Source organism: Delphinapterus leucas, chromosome 1, assembly GCF_059928025.1.
Source record: "Delphinapterus leucas isolate spDelLeu-1000000601 "Yukka" chromosome 1, BTC_Dleu_Yukka2, whole genome shotgun sequence".
NCBI classification, from domain to species: domain Eukaryota; kingdom Metazoa; phylum Chordata; class Mammalia; order Artiodactyla; family Monodontidae; genus Delphinapterus; species Delphinapterus leucas.
In genome coordinates, this window is record NC_143129.1 from 184,336,032 (window position 1) to 184,356,942 (window position 20,911).

General features: G+C 56.6%; 1 protein-coding gene across 8 annotated transcripts in view; it reads left to right on the forward strand.

Annotated features, from left to right (window-relative positions):
* Positions 1-20,176, forward strand: part of RERE (arginine-glutamic acid dipeptide repeats) — a 427,727-nt gene extending 407,551 nt beyond the window's left edge. For 4 of the 8 annotated variants that reach the window (XM_089901849.1, XM_089901848.1, XM_089901852.1 and 1 more), the window contains 11 exons: positions 9,569-9,731; positions 10,601-10,693; positions 11,215-11,414; positions 12,222-12,383; positions 12,754-12,867; positions 13,117-14,435; positions 14,531-14,753; positions 15,037-15,760; positions 16,359-16,505; positions 16,963-17,164; positions 17,497-20,176. In XM_089901849.1, the coding sequence (XP_089757975.1) occupies positions 9,569-9,731; positions 10,601-10,693; positions 11,215-11,414; positions 12,222-12,383; positions 12,754-12,867; positions 13,117-14,435; positions 14,531-14,753; positions 15,037-15,760; positions 16,359-16,505; positions 16,963-17,164; positions 17,497-17,530 (3,381 nt within the window). In that variant the 3' untranslated portion in view covers positions 17,531-20,176. The remainder of the gene's footprint in view (positions 1-9,568; positions 9,732-10,600; positions 10,694-11,214; positions 11,415-12,221; positions 12,384-12,753; positions 12,868-13,116; positions 14,436-14,530; positions 14,754-15,036; positions 15,761-16,358; positions 16,506-16,962; positions 17,165-17,496) is intronic. The other 4 variants (XM_089901851.1, XM_022598732.3, XM_089901850.1 and 1 more) reach the window with 4 other exon arrangements.
* Positions 20,177-20,911: the final 735 nt, after the last annotated feature.

The window sequence follows — 20,911 nt, forward strand, 5'->3', positions numbered from 1 at the left end:
GCACAGGTCTGTGACATTTGTAGCCTAGAGCGAGAAGTGGACAGAGGGCTTCTGGAACAGGGGCCCCTGGACGGCCCAAGGCGTGGCGAGCTGGTCAGGAGGGTGCCCGTGGCAGTGGGCCCCCAGAGTCCGTCCAGTCTTGTCCCTGCTGTCTGTTCTCGGTATGGGAAGTAGGACATGTTTCTCTGGGCTTGTGCATAATTCTGATTGTGCACTCGTGCCTACCAAATGTGTGTCTGACCTTGGTCCCCCCAAGAGTTGCTTCAGGCGGGTGCGGTTCTGTAATTCATGGGTGGGGTGGTGGAGGGGGGAAGGCCGGCTGCCTGTTGTGATCAGGGATGCACAGTGCTCCTCTGTGCTCTTCAGCCACCACTATCCAGGCTCCAGTTAGTGGGTTTGAGATACTATAGAAATGAACTCTGTAGATCAAAGATAACCCAAATTTGAGCCTCTGACTTTAAAAAAAAAAATTGCTGTTTCCCCTTACTTCATAGCAGAGCGGTTAAGAACATAAGACTCTGGAGCCAGACCCCCAGGGCTGCCAACTGAAGCTATGACCTCTCCTCCCTGTGGCTTGGTTGTTTCATTTGTAAAGCAGGGGTAATGAAGATGTGAGGGTACTATGAAGATTAAATATGTTAAAGTATGGAAAGTGCATATTTAGAGTGCTTAGCTATTGTTATTATAGATTTTATAGCCCAGTAAAAGGTGGTTTGTTGGTTTGTAAGTAAAGCTACTGGTGAGGAAGTGGTGGCATTGGATTCCTAAGCCCACCCTCCCGCCAGCCCTGACGCCCACCTTTAGAGCAGCTGCTTCCGAGTGACCACGCACGCGCAAGGATTCAGTTTTCACTGGCCTGTGGGAAGTGAAAAATAAGAACAATGTAGTCATTTTGCATAACACTAAATATCAAATTAAGGAACCCTTATTTGGAGATTGTCTACCTTTTTCTGCTTTGTAGAGATAAGATGTCATTTCTTTTGTGAAATAATGGTGAGATGAGGCAGCTGTTTTCAGTGACCTTACTTGGCAAAATAAGAAGTTGGCAATCTTGTTTCCATTTCTCAAAAGTTTTACCCTTTTAGTGTTTGTTTCCAGTGAACTTTAGTTCTCAAGAAATACTCATTCCGTCAAACGTTTATTGAATACTCATTATATTCAAGACGATGCCCTAGACCTCTGGGATGGGTCCCACAGATGAGGTGGACATAGACCTGGGGAGCTGGACAAGCTCATTCATGGTTGCAGTCCGAGGGGGAGCCTGTGTGTACAGCACGGAGGAGTGAGACGACGTTGCGACGGCCTCGTGGTTGGCGACACGGGTGAAGGAGGGCTTCGAGGAGAAGACGACTTCTGGGATGGCCGGAGCCCTGCGTGGTGAGGAGGGCTTGGACCGGACATCAAGGAGACAGAGTAGTGAGCGGTTCACGGGGCTGCGTCCCGCCAGCAGCAGGAAAGCACCGAGGAACAGGGACTGGCCGTCGTGTTTGGCATAAGCCAGAGACCATGAGAGGTGGGGAATGCAGTCAAAAGGTCTTCTGGGGACAGAGGGAAAGACCTGGAGGAAGCAGTGAAGCAGCTGGGCATTTGTTCTGTAGGCCTCGAGGAGCCGTCGGTGATTCAGAGAGGAAAGTTGACGAGGTCAGAGCTGTGCTTTGGGAGAACTGACCTAGTCTGTGTGTGGGAGGGAACATGCCAGCCCAGGACCGCAGGTCTGGACATCCGATGCGTGAAGGTGTGGGACCAGAGGTAGGATCTGCAGGTGGCTGAGGTCAGCAGCTAAAGAAGTGTAGAGCTTAGGAAATCCCTACAATTTTGAGTTGAAGAAACCCAGATCTATTCCCATTCCTTCACAATGTTCACATGTAGTGGTGGTAATTGTTTAAAGAAAAAAGAAAAGAATTTTTTCTTTCCTTTACCCTGCACAATTGAGATTTTAAACAGGGGCAGCAGAGTGTCTGGTTCAGGCATATCTCTGAGTGTCTTCACGTGGCCTTGTCGTTTTAACCAGTTACACCCAGGAGGCCTTCCCGGACTTCCAAAGTCTTGCTTTTCCTCCCTTCCCTTCGTCTCTCCAGGAAAGGAGCCGGATGTGGGTAAAGAGGGTAAGGAGCGTCGGGAGCCTGCCCCGAAGCAGGATACCCCCTCGCGTGGGGCTTCCTCCCGCATGGCCTGCTAGGTCAGGAGGCTGTGGTTTTCTGCTGTGCGCCTTCAAGCATGTCATCGTCCTCCCAGATGCACTCCGAGACCACAGAGGTGGTGTTTAACGATTAGCAGCAGAGCCAGCTGGCTGGGGGCTCCTTTAGCGATTAGGGGATTCGGTTGGTTAACAAAAGAAGGAGCCCAGGACAGCTTTGCTTTAATTACCAGAGTTGTTGCTGGAAGACAACCAGTTGCCTGCTGGAAAAAGATTTGTAAAGGTGGCTGCCCCTAAAGACAGTGGACGGTTCTACCCAGTGCCCGGCTGCTCACCTCAGATGTTCTAAACAGTTGTCAGAGTCAGCCCTTGAATCCTCAGGGAGTGAAGGGAAAGAATGACTTGCGTGGGAGTCTGTGACAGGAAATTTAACTGACTTGCTTCACTACCCTTGAATTAGTAGTTTTTGCCAAGAAACAATGCAGCTGTAATTCCCAGGCAGAGGTGGCCGTGGAAATCAGAGGGCCTGAGCTCGGCTCCGGTTAGAGCAGCTCTTCCCAGGAGACACGTCCCAGGCAGGCTTCCTAGCACCAGCTCCAGTGGCCACGGTGTCATTTCCTGGGGCCCTGGGTTGGGGGATGAAGCAGCTCGAAGCAACTCTGTGCCATGTTTCCTTCTCCCTCCTGCCCCACTGGGTTTGGGGCCTTGTTTCATAACTACTCATTGCTTCCTGGACCTTCTCCCTGGAAAAACACACTTTTTTTTTTTTTTTTTAAGTTTTAGATCTCTCCGTAGTGGTGGGTTTCTTCACCCTTTTTACCTGGACCACCAAAGAAGGAGCCAGATGGCGACTGAAGGGCATTCTTCAAACAAGTTTTAGCAGAGGAACACCAGTCTGATGCTAACTGGCCATCGGCCTGCTGACTTAAGGCGTTGTGTGGAGATCACTTAGCAGTGCTTGCTCCACATACTCAAGTTAAAATACTCATTTAGCATCTGAGCAGTTAATAATATGTCTTAGAGAAATAAGATAATTTCTTCTGAACGCTTACTTTCTAACCCCTGCAGTGGGGTGTGTCAGTTGCGTGTAAAGGTCAGCTGCCACTTCGTGGGGCCTGTCCACCACGTTGTCTGCTGACTGCGGTAGGTGGCCTTGAAGTGCCTGTAAAATCGCTTCAGAAGAAACTGTGTTTATAATGCCGTCGTCATGAGCAGCTCCAGGCCTGCCGCTCCATCCCGTCTCTTCTGTTGTCCCCCCAGCCCTCCCCCACTTAGTAGGCAATGTTTGGCTAGGAGAGGAGGGTGCCTGGTTGAAACTTTGGTAAAGGAGAAGTCCCTTTCCCCTCACCAGCAGAAGGGGCACTTGTGGGCGCCCCCCACTGGGTACCTCCTGAGGCTGGTGCGGGGCACTGACTACAGTGCGGGGACCGGGTTCAATTACCCACCTGCCTCCCTGCGTGTTCCGGAAGCAGGAGACTGGTTTCCAGGGCCTTGCTTAATACAGCTTAACGGAAGACCAGTGGGCATCGTTGTTTTCTGCCAGTTCACAGAACCGTGTTGTCCGAATGGAAGAGAAGGGAACACTGTTGTGTACCCTGAATGGAGAGTGAGGTGCGCGTGTACAGGGTTATTTACAAAAGACTGAGGCCTCCCTTGGCTTGGAAAGAGAGGACCTGATCGTAGATGGCAACCCTGGACTCGGTGTGCGGGCGGGGATCCCTGGACCTCATCTTCCACCACCTTGGAGGGTTGAGGCTTCTGTGGATGGTTGTAGCAGTAACGATTATGTGACAGTTGCAGCAAATGGGACTCAGTCTTGGGTGGACCCTTAGGCTTCAGCAATGGGTTGAAAATAACTGACTGCCTGTTCTGCCTCCGCACTAGCCTCCCAGAGGGCCCGTGTCTGGGGAGTTCGTGCTGGGCTGCGGGGAGAGAACCTGGGGCGTGGGGAGCTTTGCCCTGTGATGGTCCTGGGGACAGATGTGCTCGCTGACAACGAACCTTTGATACTTGAAGTGCCTGCGGTGCCTTCCTCTTCAGCAGTCTCTTCTATGCTTTCATTTCCCCAAGGTCCCTTAGAGAGAAGACATGTAGCTCATCTTGCTTCAGAAAAAGAAATTATCTTGTTTTTTAATTGAAGTTTAGTTGATTTACAGTGTTGTGCCCATCTCTGCTGTACAGCAGTGGCCCAGTTGCACACGTGCAGACATTCTTTTTTTCATGTTCTTTTCCATTACGCTTCATCACAGGGTAGTGAAAATAGCCCCTGTGCTACAGTAGGACCTTGTTGTTTATCCATTCTTTCTTTTAATATATATATTTTATTTATTTGTTAGTTTATTTATTTTTGGCCGCGTTGGGTCTTCGTTGCTGCCCGCCGGCTTTTCTCTGAGAGATGACTTCAGCCCCTTCCTTTGCTTCTTTGCCCAGGCACTAAACCAGTTTAGTTCCTTGAGCCTGTGCAGTTCTGCCCCCGAGACGCGAGGCGTGTTGACTGTGAGGCCTTGTTGCGGGATGAGGTTCGAGCACTGGGGACAAAATGATCATTACAGGCCATTCGTGTCGACAGCGTTTATGCCTCTATGTGCGCTTGCGACGCAAGCAGGAGCTCATTTGCAAGGCTGCCTTTGTGGAGCTGCCTTTTGATCAGTGATTGCCTGTGTTAATGTTTCAGTAAGCTATTGATTTCTGCAACAGCTTTTCTTCCCTGAATTTATGTGCAGTGGGTCTCCACAGCACACGCTATGCATGTTTGATTAAAGTTCAATTGACTTCATTCCTGGTGAGGCCTCGAGCTGCTTCACACCCTATTTGTAGAACGAAAGCTTTCCCCCACATATTCTTTTGTTTGTGCTCATGACCTAGCCACCCATGCAGTCACCAATATACTGTTTCTAATCCTCCCAGATCTGCTCCATTCCAATGTTTAATCCCTTCCTAGACATTACAGTGGTTGAGAGGCAGCTGATAAAACCTGGTCTGGATTTTTTTCTTTTTCTTTCATAGTCAACTCATTGATGTATGGTGTGCATACCATATAGATCATAAAAATGCACCCACTTGAAGTGCACAAGTTCAGTGAGTTTTGACAACTGTATACATCCATGTAATATACATCCATGAAATATACATCCATGTAACACCACCACCATCGATGTATAGAACCAGCCCCATCACCCCAAGAGATCTCCATTGCCTACCCCTCATGCTCCAGACTCCAGGCAACCACTCATTTGCTTTTTGTGATTACAGATTTGTCTTTTCTAGAATGGAATCGTACAGTCTGTATGTTCCCTGTGGTGTTTGGCTGCTTTCACTCAACATGATGTCTTTGAGATTCATCCACTGGTTGTATCCATCAGTAGTTTGTTCCTTTTTACTGCCAAGTGGTATTCTTGTGAGTGGGTGTACCATAATACGTTTATCCGTTTTCCCGTTGAGGGGCTGTTTGACTTGTTCCCAGTTTTTGGTTCCCAGTTTATGGAGAGTAAAGTTTTAATGAACACTTGTATAAAAGTCTTCGTGTGCACATATGTTTTTATTCCTTTGGGGTAAACACCTAGGAGTCGAATCATTTGCTAGGTCGTATGGTACATATTTGGCTTTCTAAGAACTGCCACACAGTTTTACAAAGTGGTTCGACCCTTTTACATTTCACCAGCAGCGTATGAGATTTCTCGTCACTCCCCTATCTTCCTGAATTTTGAAATTTATATTCTTTCATTTTAATTTTAACAGTCCTTCAGACTTGGTCATTTTGATCCTTGGAACTCAGAGGGTGGAATCTGTTCCGGGCTCCTTGTTTAAAAGCTGCTTCTATTTTATTTTACTTTATTTTATATTTGGCTGCGTTGGGTCTTCGTTGCGGTGCGCAGGCTTCTCGTTGCGCTGGCTTTTCTTGTTGCAGAGCGCGGGCTTCAGTAGTTGTGGCGCATGGGCTTAGTTGCTCTGCAGCATGTGGGATCTTCCCGGACCAGGGCTCGAACCCGTGTCCCATATGCTGGCAGGCTGATTCTTAACCACTGCGCCACCAGGGAAGTCCCCATACCATCTTTTGATACTATTTGAAACTCTTTCAGAACATTCATGTGTGAGAAATAGAAAGGATCCCTCATAACCATGTGAGTCAGTAGCGCACACGGACCAGGGCTGTGCAGAAACGTCGGGGCGGCTCTTGTTCACAGCCTTCAGGTCAGACCGAGGTGTGACAGAGACACTGGTGGTCGTGCCTCCCCTCCAGGTTTCTCACCCATTTTTTTTTTTTTTTTTTTTTTTTTTTTTGCGGTACGCGGGCCTCTCACTGTTGTGGCCTCTCCCGTTGGGGAGCACAGGCTCCGGATGCGCAGGCTCAGTGGCCATGGCTCACGGGCCCAGCCGCTCCGTGGCATGTGCGATCTTCCCAGACCGGGGCACGAACCCGTGTCCCCTGCATCGGCAGGGGAAGCCTGTCTCGCCCATTTTTGTTTCCTTCCACCATCCGAGGCCTCTGTCACCCTTGACCCCTAAAACAACCTCAGCTATAGGCGGAGGTGGGAGGAACAGGAACCACTTTGGATTTCCTCATTCTTTTTTCCAGCCCTGGGATTGGGCCATGATGTACTGCACCAGCTGCCCTTTTGAACTGATGAAGTACGCCGCCCTGACACAGTGTTTGAAGGGTGACACTGACCTGCCTTGGCTTCTGTTCTGTGTTTTCTCATAGGAAAACCAGAGCCAGGTCACTTTTATGTCAGCACAGGTCTCTTAATCCCCTAGTGGATTTATGAGTTTGAGCCTGCCAACAGCAAAAGATCAGTACAGATAAATGACTTTCCAAGTCAGGAAGGTAGGAAGTAAAGAAGCAGGAGCCGGGAGGTTTCTTAGATCGTGACCTTAGGGGCTCAGGATACTCCACTCACCATGGGGACCGTCATATAGCCTGCATTTGTGGTCTAATAGACAGAGTAGAAATCCAAGGGCAATTCCTACATTTTCCCTTGTTGTTCAGTCGCCATCTCATGGAACCGAAAAGGGGGTGGGAAGCGTCCTTGGTGGCTGGTTCCTGGCCTCCTTGGCCTGGGGTCGTGCTTCATCTCTTAAAACACTGGCAGTCCCTAGCGTTTCGTTCAGTGGTGCTTGGAAAGACTAAAGCACAGCCACAGCTCCAAGAGATACAGGCTGTAGCCTTGTGGGAGCTGGTCAGGAGTCCTTGAATCACAGATCCTTTAGGGGTCTGATGACAGCTGTGGTTCTGTGTCTTAGAAAATGCACAGAGATGGGACTTTCCGGGTGGCGCAGCGGTTAAGAATCTGCCTGCCAATGCAGGGGACACGGGCTTGAGCCCTGGTCCAGGCAGATCCCATGTGCCACCGAGCAGCTAAGCCCGTGCGCCGCAACTCCTGAGCCTGCGCTCTAGAGCCCGCGAGCCACAACTACTGAAGCCCACGTGCCTAGAGCCCATGCTCTGCAACAAGAGAAGCCACCGCAATGAGAAGCCTGCGCACCGCAACGAAGAGTAGCCTCCGCTCGGTGCAACTAGAGAGAGCCCACACACAGCAACAAAGACTCAGTGCAGCCAAAAAGAAAAAAAAAAAAAAGAAAATGCACAAAGAATCCAGCTCTCAGTAGTGAGTACTCGGCACACGTGCGTCACCTGCTTTGCGGAAGCCATTTCCCCACCTCAGATCTGTCCACTCCTGTCCCAGCTTACTTGCCGTTGGGTTCCCAGGCCGTTCCTTCTGGGGGTGTGCTCATGGAAACCTCATCTGACTGGGCACTCCACCAGTCCCAGGAGTTCATCGTGTGGTACCCGTGCTTCTCTGTCTCTTTCAGTCTCCTCAACACTGGTCTTTGCAGCTAGACCTCAGGTCACTGGAGGACAGACTCTTCACTTATCTTTTTTGGCCCCTCCATTCACAAGGCAGAGAGCCTCCTGTGAGGCAGAGTGGGCTTTGGCCAAGAAGCTCCCACCTTCAGATGCGGGACGTACCACCACACACCCCCTTCCACCCCCCCTGCCAGGGACATGTCCCAAGATACCGTCTGTCAGGTTAACTGATTTTCTACAGTATTGATTTAATTAGGGAAGATCAGTGTGATCGAGCCTCTCTCACTGTTTTAACTGGGTTTTTAAAAAAATAAATGTATTTATCTTTGGCTGCGTTGGGTCTTCACTGCTGCACGCAGACTTTCTCTAGTTGTGGTGAGCGGGGGCTACTCTTCATTGCAGTGCACGGGCATCTCATCGCGGTGGCTTCTCTTGTTGTGGAGCATGGGCTCTAGGCGCGAGGGCTCAGTAGTTGTGGCATGTGGGCTCAGTAGTTGTGGCTCACGGGCTTAGTAGTTGTGGCTCACGGGCTCTAGAGCGCAGGCTCAGTAGTTGTGGCACACAGGCTTAGTTGGTCTGCGGCACGTGGGATATTCCCGGACCAGGGCTGGAACCCGTGTACCCTGCACTGGCAGGCAGATTCTTAACCACTGCACCACCAGGGAAGTCTGTTTTAACTGTTTTTTAAACATTCCAAGTAGAGGCACTTTTTCTTGGGGTGTTTGTTTTACGAAAACGGTCTTTTGTCAGCCAGGGTTAGTGGAACACACCATACGACCGTCCCCCACCCCCACCCATGTGTGTACACATACGGTGTGCCCGATGAACCCCTTGGGGCTGGGAGTGCCAAAAACGCTCTTGTTTTTTTTTTTTCAAGTTGCACTTGGACTCATGTCCACTTGCTGTATTTTTTAGAAAGATGTCTTGCCTCCCTTTCTTTTGGGCCATGCATGAAACGAGGAGCTCCTTTGGCCTGAAACACTGACCTCGTGACATGTGGCCTTTCATCTCCACCCAGCGCCACTGTGTGCTGTGTCCACTCTTAATCTTTTTCGCCAGGCCCCGGTCTCGCCTTCAGCACCCAGTGCCGGCTTGTCCGGGGTGGGCATTCGGCTGTAGAGCAGTTTGCCTGGGTTTGGGGTCTGCTCTACCTGACCTTCCTCCTGGCCCCAGTTCCTGCCACCTCAGTTGTTTGCTTTGGTTTCTGGAATGGTCTAACTGGCCGGGTATTTCCATGTCGCCCCTTTGTGGATTCACTGAAACGCTGTGAAGAGATCATCCTCTGTGTGTGCACCCACTCACTCACACACACACACACAGCTGGAGGACGGGGTCTTCCCTTCTGTCGGTGAGTTACTGATGCACCCCCAGTGCTTACAACAGTGGCGGCACCTGCACATAGCAGGCACCCAGCAGATACCTGTTGAGCAAATGAATGTTCCTGATGTCTAGAAGTTAACGCTCCAGGGGGCTGGCCCCAGTGGCCTGGCAGCTCTGCAGGTGTGTCTTGAGGGAGTGCAGGCCTCCAGACAGCTGTCGTAAAGCCAGCCTCTGCTCACGGCGCAAGAGGCAGTGCTGGGGCGAGGGCGCTTCCCTCACAGCCATCCATCCCTTCTTTCATGCAGGGAGAACTGATCACCTTCTATTACTACTGGAAGAAAACCCCAGAAGCAGCCAGCTCCCGGGCTCACCGCAGGCACCGCAGGCAGGCCGTGTTCAGGAGGATTAAGACCCGCACTGCATCCACGCCCGTCAACACACCCTCCAGACCCCCGTCCAGTGAATTCTGTAAGTGGGGGCTGTGCACACGCAGGCACGTGTCCCAGCTGTGGGTGAGCCTGCTTTCATCCCTGGCATAGCTCGTGTGTGAGTGGTGGGGGGGGAGTACAAAGCCTGACCTAAGTGTCTCACTGACTCGGGGGATTTGGTAGGGAGAGTTTTGCAAACTGTTCGTACATTTAGATTTTCCTTAAACTCAACATCATCTTTTACAAAAATATAAGTCTTGGCCTTGGCCTGAGGCGTTACTGGTGACTTAGAGGACGTTTCCCCTTAGCCGAGGGTGTACTGCACTTGTGTTGTGGCTGCAGTGCGGTCAGATGAACGTTCTCTTCTTCTTCCTGCTACTTTATTGGGATTCTCCTCTTGGTCCCCTGTGACTTGCAATCTGATATGACGGTGAAGCCCACACCTTCTTAACCTCTGAAAACTAGAGTAGTGCCTTGTGGTTCTGCCCTGGCCCAGGGCACTCAGCCTGAGGGTCGCTTATGTTGCTCATGCAAACAAGAAGTAATCCAGTAGGGCCGGAGGGGCTAGGGCTTGCTGGAGAGGGAATTCCTCAGGGTGTCAGGGAGGGCGTTGCAGGTGCACTTGGCCCTGTGCACGTCCACCAGCTGTGGGCATCGGTGCCAGCCACCCCGGGATTGAGGCGTGACAGCAGCCCCCCCCCCCCCCCCCCCCCCGCGGAGTGGCAGGGCAGACCCTTGGGTACCACCCCTCGTACACGAGTTCTTCCTTCAGCGTGGTCCTTTGTGGCCTGCTGGGCCACCCTGACTGTTGGCTCAGAGCCTGGGGCAGGCCAGAGGTGACAGGTGGTCCCAGTCTTGGCCCAGCTGACGGTGTCTCCCGCCACCCCCTTGCGTGCCCATCGTGCCCAGTGGACCTGAGTTCAGCCAGTGAGGATGACTTCGACAGTGAGGACAGCGAGCAGGAGCTGAAGGGCTACGCCTGCCGCCACTGCTTCAGCACCAGTAAGTGCGGCTTGGTGGGCAGGGTGCCCTGCGCTGGAACGGCCGGGCTCGGCCGCTTCCGGCTCTGTACGTTCGGGGAGTCGAATTGGAGGCCTGTCTGGGTGGTCATTGACTTGACATTTGCATTGTCTTCAGGGTTACTTAGAAAGTTGAAGATCTTTGTTTTACTTGACTCTCCTGTTAGCGTTCAGGATGGAGTGCCGACCAGTGGGTAGGACAGGCTTCTTCAGGGTCGGGGCCTGTGTTCCCTGGGAGCCTGCTGCCAGCTCTTCCTGGGTCTCCTGAGATGAGGCGCGGGTGGTGGGCAGTCCTGAAGTCCTCTCTCTCCCTTCCAGGGGAGAGCAGGGCGACACTAGTACCTCTGTGGTCTGGGTGACAGGTGTTTGTCCAAGCTCAGCGCTACATGGTTCTCGTGACGCCGGGGTCAGCTGAGCCCATGGAAGGGCCTCCCTGCTCCGATGTCTGTCCCCAGGGGCGCTGGTTGTCGAGGTTGGCACCCCCGCCCCTCTTCCCTTGCACAGCCTCCAAAGACTGGCACCACGGGGGCCGGGAGAACATCCTGCTCTGTACAGACTGCCGCATTCACTTCAAGAAATACGGCGAGCTCCCCCCCATTGAGAAGCCCGTGGACCCCCCACCATTTATGTTCAAACCTGTGAAAGAGGAAGACGATGGGCCCAGTGGGAAACATAGCATGAGGACACGGCGGAGTCGTGGCTCGGTGAGTCCCCGTGGCCAGGCAGCCAGACTGCTTCTCCAGGTTCCTGCTGGGGGCTTGCGCCCATCAGGAGGATGGTAGGTGTGTTTCATTTTGGGTAGAGAAACAGACCCCCCCGAAGGTGAAATGATTTGCCCGAAGGCATTAATTAGCTTTTTGCCTGTGGGGCTGGGAAGAGCTCTCTATTCTCTCCCTCCCTTGCATCGTCCTTGGGGAGCTGGTAGACCAGTGTGACTTGCTGTACCCCTGTCTCTTCCGAGCCCCCATGGCTTTGCAGAAACATGCTGAAGGCCTGGTGGTTTTAGGAGCTGAGCTGCGTTATTTGACAGCTCATCTCTTCGGGTCACTTCCATCCTGTCAGGTGAAATCAGCAAGTGTGTGTGTTTGGATCTGGTGGGAGGAGCGGGCAGTTAACATGGAGCAAACAGAAAGGGTGAGGTGACTTAAAACTGACTTTAGGTGTAACTGTCCCTCGGGGTAGCTCCCGTAGTAGGGCTGCCCTCCCGACTTCTGCCCTCAGGCAGGCTCGCCTCATTCAGGACAGTCCCTGGAGACGAGCGCTTCCAGTGTAAGCTGAGAATCGCCCTCTTTTCCATGTAAACCGGCCCGTTCACCCCCTCCTTTCTTCACTCCGTGGTGACCCCCCTGCAGCCAGGGACAGCCAGGGGTCCCCGTGGTTGGCCAGGGTCTGGGATTTGCCGCGAGGCTGTTGGTGGACCTGCTCTGGAGGCTCCTGCCTGGGACTGGGGCTCAGGTGGCAGGTGTGGGAACCGGGGCCCAGTCTCACCAGCCTCCGGTTGGGGTGGGCAGATGTCTACACTGCGCAGTGGCCGGAAGAAGCAGCCAGCCAGCCCTGATGGTCGCGCCTCGCCCATCAATGAAGACATCCGCTCCAGCGGCCGGAACTCCCCCAGCGCTGCCAGCACCTCCAGCAACGACAGTAAAGCAGAGACGGTGAAGAAGTCGGCCAAGGTGAGGTGCTGGGGCCCACCCTCCCCTTGAAACCCGGGCTGCTGGAGTCGGTGCTCAGCTTCCCCGTGTCCCTCAGTCATTCGTGGAGCCTCCTGGGCACCAGCAGTGCCTGGGCCTGGGGCCTGGAGAATGGGGGTCCACGCGGTTCCCAGCACGGAACTCTGGGGGCCACCTCTGCCTTGAGTTTCCCATCCCCAGATACTTGTTCCTTCCTGGGCCCACTGGCCCCTTCCAGAGCTTTCTTGTCTTCGGGGATGGAGCGTGGCGTGCGGGGGGCCAGGCGTCAGCAAGCAGCTGTCACCCGCACCCCCCGAGGCTGCCGGCCCATCCTCCCTCAGCCTGAGTCTCCCTGTGGGCTTTCCCGCCTCAGAAGGTGAAGGAGGAAGCCTCGTCCCCTCTCAAGAGCACCAAGCGTCAGCGGGAGAAGGTGGCCTCTGATACGGATGAGGCCGACAGGACCAGCTCCAAGAAGACAAAGACCCAGGTGAGATCTGTGGCTGAGCCGCGCTCATCACCGCTAATGGAAGCTAATGTCCCTTGAGAAGCCCCAGCCCAGATTCTCCCTGGGCACAGGTCGTGTCCCGTCTCCCAGGGAGGGGCCTAGAGAGCGGACCCCGAGACTGGCCGGGTCAGGGCAGGACCCGTGGTCCCCGGAGCCACACCTCGCTGTGCGGCAGGGCAGAGGGCGCCCCAGCTCCCCCTAGAGCGTCCGCCCTCCGCTCTCTGGCCCCAGGAGATCAGCCGGCCCAACTCGCCGTCCGAGGGCGAGGGAGAGAGCTCAGACAGCCGCAGCGTCAACGATGAGGGCAGCAGTGACCCCAAAGACATCGACCAGGACAATCGTAGCACGTCCCCCAGCATCCCCAGCCCCCAGGACAACGAAAGCGACTCGGACTCCTCGGCCCAGCAGCAGATGCTGCAGGCGCAGCCCCCGGCCTTGCAGGCTCCCAGTGGGGCCGCTCCAGCTCCCTCGTCGGCTGCGCTGGGGGCCGCCCAGCCGCCCACGCCAGGGCCCACGCCCGCCACCACCGCCCCGTCACAGGGCTCCCCGTCGACCTCCCAGCCCCCCACCCAGCCGCAGGCGCCCTCAGCTCCCGCTCCCCACGCCCACGTCCAGCAGGCACCTGCCCTACACCCACAACGGCTGCCCTCACCGCACCCCCCGCTGCAGCCGCTGACCGGGCCGGCTGGCGCCACCCCGGGCCCGCCCCACCCCCAGCCCCCCCTGCATGGTCAGGGCCCGCCCGGCCCTCACGGCCTCCAGGCCGGGCCGCTGCTGCAGCACCCAGGCCCCCCGCAGCCCTTCGGCCTCCCTCCGCAGGCCTCCCAGGCGGCGGCCCACCCTCACGCCTCCCTGCAGCCGCCCGCCTCTCAGTCGGCGTTGCAGCCCCCGCAGCCCCCTCGGGAGCAGCCCCTGCCACCTGCGCCCTTGGCCATGCCCCACATCAAGCCCCCGCCCACCACACCCATCCCCCAGCTGCCGGCGCCCCAGGCCCACAAGCACCCGCCTCACCTCTCGGGGCCCTCGCCCTTCTCCATGAACGCCAACCTCCCGCCGCCTCCGGCCCTGAAGCCCCTGAGCTCCCTGTCCACGCACCACCCGCCCTCGGCCCACCCCCCTCCCCTGCAGCTCATGCCCCAGAGCCAGCCTCTGCCCTCCTCCCCCGCCCAGCCCCCTGTGCTGACCCAGAGCCAGAGCCTGGCCCCTGCCTCCCACCCCCCCGCGGGCCTCCACCAGGTGCCCCCCCAGACCCCGTTCGCCCAGCACCCCTTTGCCCCCGCGGCCCCTCCTCCCATCACCCCTCCGAGTTGCCCCTCCACCTCCACCCCCCCGGCGGGTCCTGGCCCCTCGGCCCAGCCGCCCTGCTCTGCCCCTGTCGCTGCGGGAGGCAGCGTAGCTGGGGGGGCAGCCTGCCCGCTCCCCACTGTCCAGGTCAAGGAAGAGGCCCTGGACGAAGCTGAGGAGCCCGAGAGCCCCCCTCCCCCGCCTCGGAGCCCGTCCCCTGAGCCCACTGTGGTGGACACCCCCAGCCACGCCAGCCAGTCCGCCAGGTATTGGTCCCCGGGAACCGGGCACGTCCGGGGCAGGGACAGCTGGGCACTTGGGGCCTTGACAGGGACCCCAGTGAGACCCGGGCCTTTTTCAGGTTCTACAAACACCTGGACCGGGGTTACAACTCATGTGCGCGGACAGACCTGTATTTCATGCCTCTGGCGGGGTCCAAGTTGGCCAAGAAGAGGGAGGAGGCCATCGAGAAGGCCAAACGGGAGGCCGAGCAGAAGGCGCGAGAGGAGCGGGAGCGGGAGAAGGAGAAAGAGAAGGAGCGCGAGCGGGAGCGCGAGCGGGAGCGCGAGGCGGAGCGGGCGGCCGTGAGTCGGGCGGGCAGCCTGCTCTGCTTGGGGGGCTCCCGAGGGCTGGTCCCCACTCTCGCCTCGGGGGTGGGCCGCCACCGCCTGGCGTCCTCTCGGCAGCCACCCGCGTTACCTCTGTGTCCCAGATACGCGGACCCATCCGGGCCCCGGGTGCCCCGGCCACTGCAGGGACCGGACCTCGGCTGGGCCGGGTCCGGGTCTGGGTCTGGGGCACGGGGGGACCCAGTTGGCTGGGCCGGTGGCCGGACACGCCCAGCCCTCACGGCCTCTTTTCCTTTAGCAGAAGGCGTCCAGCTCTGCGCACGAAGGCCGCCTCGGCGACCCCCAGCTCGGTGGTCCCGGCCACATGCGGCCCTCCTTCGAGCCCCCGCCCACCACCATCGCGGCCGTTCCTCCGTATATCGGGCCCGACACGCCGGCCCTCCGGACTCTGAGCGAGTACGCCCGGCCCCACGTCATGTCGCCCACCAACCGTAACCACCCCTTCTACGTGCCCCTCAACCCCACCGACCCGCTGCTGGCCTACCACATGCCCGGCCTCTACAACGTCGACCCCACCATCCGCGAGCGGGAGCTCCGGGAGCGCGAGATCCGGGAGCGTGAGATCCGGGAGCGCGAGCTTCGGGAGCGGATGAAGCCGGGCTTCGAGGTGAAGCCCCCGGAGCTGGACCCCCTGCACCCGGCCGCCAACCCCATGGAGCACTTCGCCCGGCACGGCGCCCTCACCATTCCCCCCGCCGCCGGCCCCCACCCTTTCGCGTCTTTCCACCCTGGCCTGAACCCCTTGGAGAGGGAGAGACTGGCCCTGGCGGGCCCCCAGCTGCGGCCCGAAATGAGCTACCCGGACAGACTGGCAGCCGAGCGCATTCACGCCGAGCGCATGGCCTCACTGACCAGCGACCCCCTGGCGCGGCTGCAGATGTTCAACGTGACCCCGCACCACCACCAGCACTCGCACATCCACTCGCACCTCCACCTCCACCAGCAGGACCCTCTCCACCAAGGTGGGGACACCAGGGAGCCAAGGGCGGAGGACGTTGCCGGGGGGCGCGGCTGAGAGGTCTGCGGAGAGCGGGGCTTAGTGAGCCCCCGTCCAGCAGCGCCTGCTCTGCTGGCCGCCTCTAGGTCCTGTGGGTGAAGGGCCCGGGAGGCAGCCCTGGGGAGGGTGCCAGTCCAGCTGAGCTGGGAGGAGGGATGCTGGCTGGGGCAGGGCTGGAACGGCCCTGGGGTTCCTGTGGACCTGAAGGCCACGGGAGGGCCTTGGGCAGCTGGCCAGGCGGGCTCTGCTGATCCAGGGTCCTGGACAAAGCGAGGTTGGGGAGGCTCTGCCTGTGGGCGCGCTGAGGGGGGAGGGGGAGGGAGAGGAAAGGAAAGCCGTGGCCAGCTCTTCACTTTGCGGCTCTCCAGAGCTCCGCTGTAGGGACAGGGAGGCCACGGAGGGTGACAGCTACTTTGGGTCGGGGTTGCTGGTGGCCCTCGTGACCAGAAGCCAGCCGTGGAGAGGAGCAGGTCCCTGGGAGTTGCCGCCAACGAGGGCAAATGGCGAGAGGCCCCCCCGTAGCCCTGCACCGCCTGCATGTGCACCTCTGCCCCTTGTCCTAGGTTCAGCAGGCCCAGTTCACCCGCTGGTTGACCCCCTGACTGCTGGCCCGCACCTGGCTCGCTTTCCCTATCCCCCTGGCACCCTCCCCAGCCCTCTGCTTGGACAGCCCCCCCACGAGCACGAGATGCTTCGCCATCCAGTTTTTGGTAAGAGCGCGCCTGGGGAAGGGGTGGGGTGGGGGTCCAGGGCAGAGCTGGGGTGGTGGTCTGCTGCGACGTCCCCGTTCGTTCTTGTACTCGGCACATACCTCCTGAGTGTTGGGAGGCTACTTGGGAACAAGGCAGGCAGACCCCTGTCCCCAGGGAGCTGGGGGTCGGGTATAAACGTGTATCAGGAGCCGGGACGATGGTGGGCAGGGAAGAGATAGCGGAGTGCCGAATTCAAAGGAGGGTTAAGGGCAGGCCTGTGTGAGGACCAGTCAGTAGGCTGAGGAGGACGGGGCCCAGGGGCAGGGGGTCCGGGAGCCGCACTTCTCTCTTGCGGGCGGGCGGGGGCTCTGCTCCGGTGCTCCCTGCCGGTGAGGAGGCTTCTTGCCCGTCCCCTTGGGAAGCTCCCTCCTGATCCGAGCTCCTTGCCGGCCTCACCCTGGCCTTTCTGTCTCAGAGGCTGTTCTGTGTTTGGCAGGCACCCCCTACCCCCGAGACCTGCCTGGGGCCATCCCACCCCCCATGTCGGCGGCCCACCAGCTGCAGGCCATGCACGCCCAGTCGGCGGAGCTGCAGAGACTGGCCATGGAGCAGCAGTGGCTGCACGGACACCCGCACATGCATGGTGGCCACCTTCCGAGTCAGGAAGATTATTACAGGTGAGGAGGGGCTGGGAGGGAGGCCAGGCTCCCACCTCCCCGACCTGTGGGTCCCCCCCGCTCCTGCCCCTCCTGGCTGCACCCACACTCCCCCCCCACCCCCCGCCCCCGGGGTCGACAAGCGCCGGACTCCTCCCCCTCCCCCTCGGCTCACCCCCACCCCCACCCCTCTGCCTCTTGTACCTCCTGTGGAGCTGTCTTGAGGAGGGGAGACAGGGCGGGGGTCAGCGGTGTGGAGGCTGCCCCGGGCATCCGGGCCCTCCAGCTGCAGGCCTACCCAGGCTTGACGCTGATTTCTTCCTTTTTTTTTTTTTTCCACCCCCTCTTTCCAGTCGACTGAAGAAGGAAGGTGACAAGCAGTTATAAGTTATTTATTTGTTAACGCTGGCTGTGGAAACCCCAATTCTTGGGGGAGAAACAGGACTTTTTACATACAATAGGAGCTGCAAAAGCAAAAAGAATATCTTCTAAAGATTTCTTTATATATTTAAAAACCCCACAACTAAAATCGTATCAGCATACTAGTGTTCGTTTGTAGAGAGGATTCCTTGAGACTGGTTTGGGTCTCCCTGCATGACAGTCCCCCAGAAACTTAGTGAGGCCTGGACTGGACTGAACATTCAGAAAACTCCCCTGCAATCTTGGGGTTTGGCTTTAGTTTTCTTTTCCTTCCTTGATTTCTTCAGTAGGTGCTAGAATCCAGTTCACACCCTTCACTGTGCGTGCAGACACACTCAGTTGCGTGTGTTCCAAAACCCACAAGGTTTGCAGATAGGCAGCGTATGAGTTTGGAATCCAAGAGCTGTAATTTTTAAAAAATCTTTTATTTTAATACATTGTAGGAAATCTTCATAATTTGAGGAAGTTCTGCGCATGGCTTTTTACGTCTGTAAATAAATAATTTTAGAACAGCCTTTTTTTTCTTCCATAAACTACTATTCTGATCTATTTTTTCCAGCCATGTCACTAATTGTGAATTCCTACCAGCTGTTGACAGAATACAGAGTTGATTTTTTAATAAAAAGTTATATATAATTATCCCTTTAATTAAAGGGAACAGATGGGCGTTACTAGTTACAAACGGGCAAAAGCTTGGGACTAGGTTTGGGCGCAGCAGGGAGCAGCCAGGGGTTTGCAGGGACAGTGTTACAAACCGTTTCTTTGTTGTGCTGCTTTGGTTTTCACTTCTGTCTGTTCCCAGCCTGTGCTTTGCCAGTGGTGCAGACATCTGTTAGCTTGAACCTCTCATCTTGCACCAGGAGCGCGAGTTAAATGTCCCCCATTCTGTCTCTGAGGGATCGAAAGCACATGTTTCTGTGTGTCAGATTGTAGATTTCCTTATAGATTTCTCTGCACACGCATTTGATTGTCCTGAATGAACTGCCTTTTTTAATATTAACTTGGACAGTTTCATAAACAAACATTCTAGAAAATCCAAGAAAACGATTCCCTGCGAGTCACTCAGCACATATGCTTGCCAAAGGGATCTGTTAGAAATCTGCTTTGTCGTGCGTGTCGTCGTTTGGATCTTCCTGTGGTGAGGCCAGGCCATCCTTGTCACGGCCCGAGGCTGCTTTGGAGTGAGGGAGATCCCGGAGTTGGTCCGGCTGCGGGTGGCGGCCTGTGTGTTACCCCAGGAACAGGGACCCACGTCAGACAGGGAGACACTTGGTGTCCCGCTCTTCCTCCCGGAAGCAGGACGGGGGGGTCACAGCCGTGGGCGTGGAGTGAGAGGCAGCTCCACCTGGGGGCAGGTGGCCCAGAGAGCCCGCCTCGGCTTTCTGAGTTGCCCGCGAGCTGCACTTTATCCAGAGCAGAGGGTGGGGAAGTTGGAAGGACATTCTGCACCTGTTGATCACGCTTTCTGCCAGGACGTGACCTTTTCTGTTCCTCTTCTCTCAGCCTCTCGGGGGCTCTTTCTGCCGTGGTGCGCGGAGTTCCCGCCTGGGGGTCAGTGGACGTGGAGCGCGTCCAGGACCGGAGCCACAGAGGGGGCGGGACGAGAGGCTGGCGCTTTGACCCAGAAACCAGCAGGTGATAGCTCAGATTCAGGTTCCGGATTCACACTTGCCTCAAGGGCATTTCCAGTGTCCACTAAAGCCACGTTCGGTTTCCGTTGGGACAGATAGAGGATGGTTTTGTCTGTTGAAAATGTTCGTAGGTTTTTTCTTTCGTTTTCTCTCATTCCATTTCTGCCTTAACTTTAGCTCCTTGGGGGGAGGCAAGCTCAGATGAACACTTTGTCATCGCTTGAGTGGCCGCGTTGGCCAGGGGCGTTTGTGTCCCCGGGGCTAGTGACGTGCCATCAGGGCGGGCTCCGCTCTGCGGCCTCCACGCCTCTGAGCCGGGCCCCTTCCTGCTGGACTCGGGCGCTCCTGCTGCCCCGGCTCCTGCACGGAAGCCCCCGCCTGCTTTGCTCCCTTTGGGTGGAACGCGACGCCTCCTGCCCAGTTATCCTCCTTTCTCTCCTCTCTCTCTCGTCCATTTCCAAAGAAGAGAGAGAGTTGAAGTACTTGGAAGTCTGTACTTGAAAACTGTCTGAAGGCGTTTTCTCCTTAGGTTTTGGTTTTCTCCCCACGTCCCCAGGTGAAGCACTGAGATTCTTCCATTTAAAAACCCACAACCCGAAATCCTCACCTGGTCAACTGCAGCGTGTGTCGGAGGCCCCAGACCTTCACGGTGTCTTTGAAGCCCGACCCCTTGGTCTCCTTTTGGGTTTCCTCCCTTTGTTTGGAGTTGTTTTGCTTTTCCGTGTTTTATGTGTATCTTGTTCACTGTCGTCGGGTTGAGCTTCACTTCGCTGCGGCAGCAGCAGAGCGGAGTGTACATTCTGATTTGCTACGTTTATATATATCTTGAAGCTAAATGTATATATGAGTAGTTTGCCATGAGATAACACAGTGTAAACAGAGTAGACACCCAGAAATTGTGACTTCTGTGTTCTCTCCATTTGAGTATTTTGTAATTTTTTTGAAATATTTGTGGACATAAATAAAAACAAGCTACACTACAGCGGCTGCGTGTTCTCCGGTGGACTGCGTCTCATCCCTGCGGTGGGCGGGGGAGGCGTATTGGCCGTTGTTCTGACCTGGGTCTCCCCGGGTGCGGAGGGGCAGGGGGAGGGTTTGGTTCTCTGCGTTGCCAGCACACTGCTTACCCTCCGAAACAGCTTCCAGAGAGCCCCGTCTGCACCGTCTGGGGGGAAGGGGCTCTCTGGCGGGTACACCGCCCTCGCGGGGAGGCTTTAGCTTGCTGACTCGGGACAGTCAGGACGTGCAGTGGCTCCCCAGGCAGTGGGCATTCAGTGCCCATCCGTGGGCATTGATGAATGGGCATTCATCAACCGGGGTGATGGCGTTGGGACCAGAACGCCCCCTCCTCACTCCTCCCCGTGCCATTCGACCCGCATCTCTCATTTGTGGACACCCTCCAAGGCGCGTGGGCCTGTGGCTCCTTCTCTGCTGAGGAGAGGTCTGAGTCACCAGCCAGGACAGTGGCCTCCTGCCCCTGGCCGCGCCTCCTGCCTGTCCCCTCTCTGCCTCTCGCCGAGGCCTGCCGGTACCCCCAGCCCGCCTTCAGCAGCTGAGGTGCCCTCCAGGTTGAGGATGCCTCCAAGCCCCATGGGGGAATCTTACCCAGTGACAGCAGCGCACCGGGTCACCTGCAGGGTGTGCGTGTGGCCACGAGGGGGCAGCAGTCACCAGGTTGGGTTCGCGGCATTTCCTGAAGCTTTGAGACTGCCGTTGG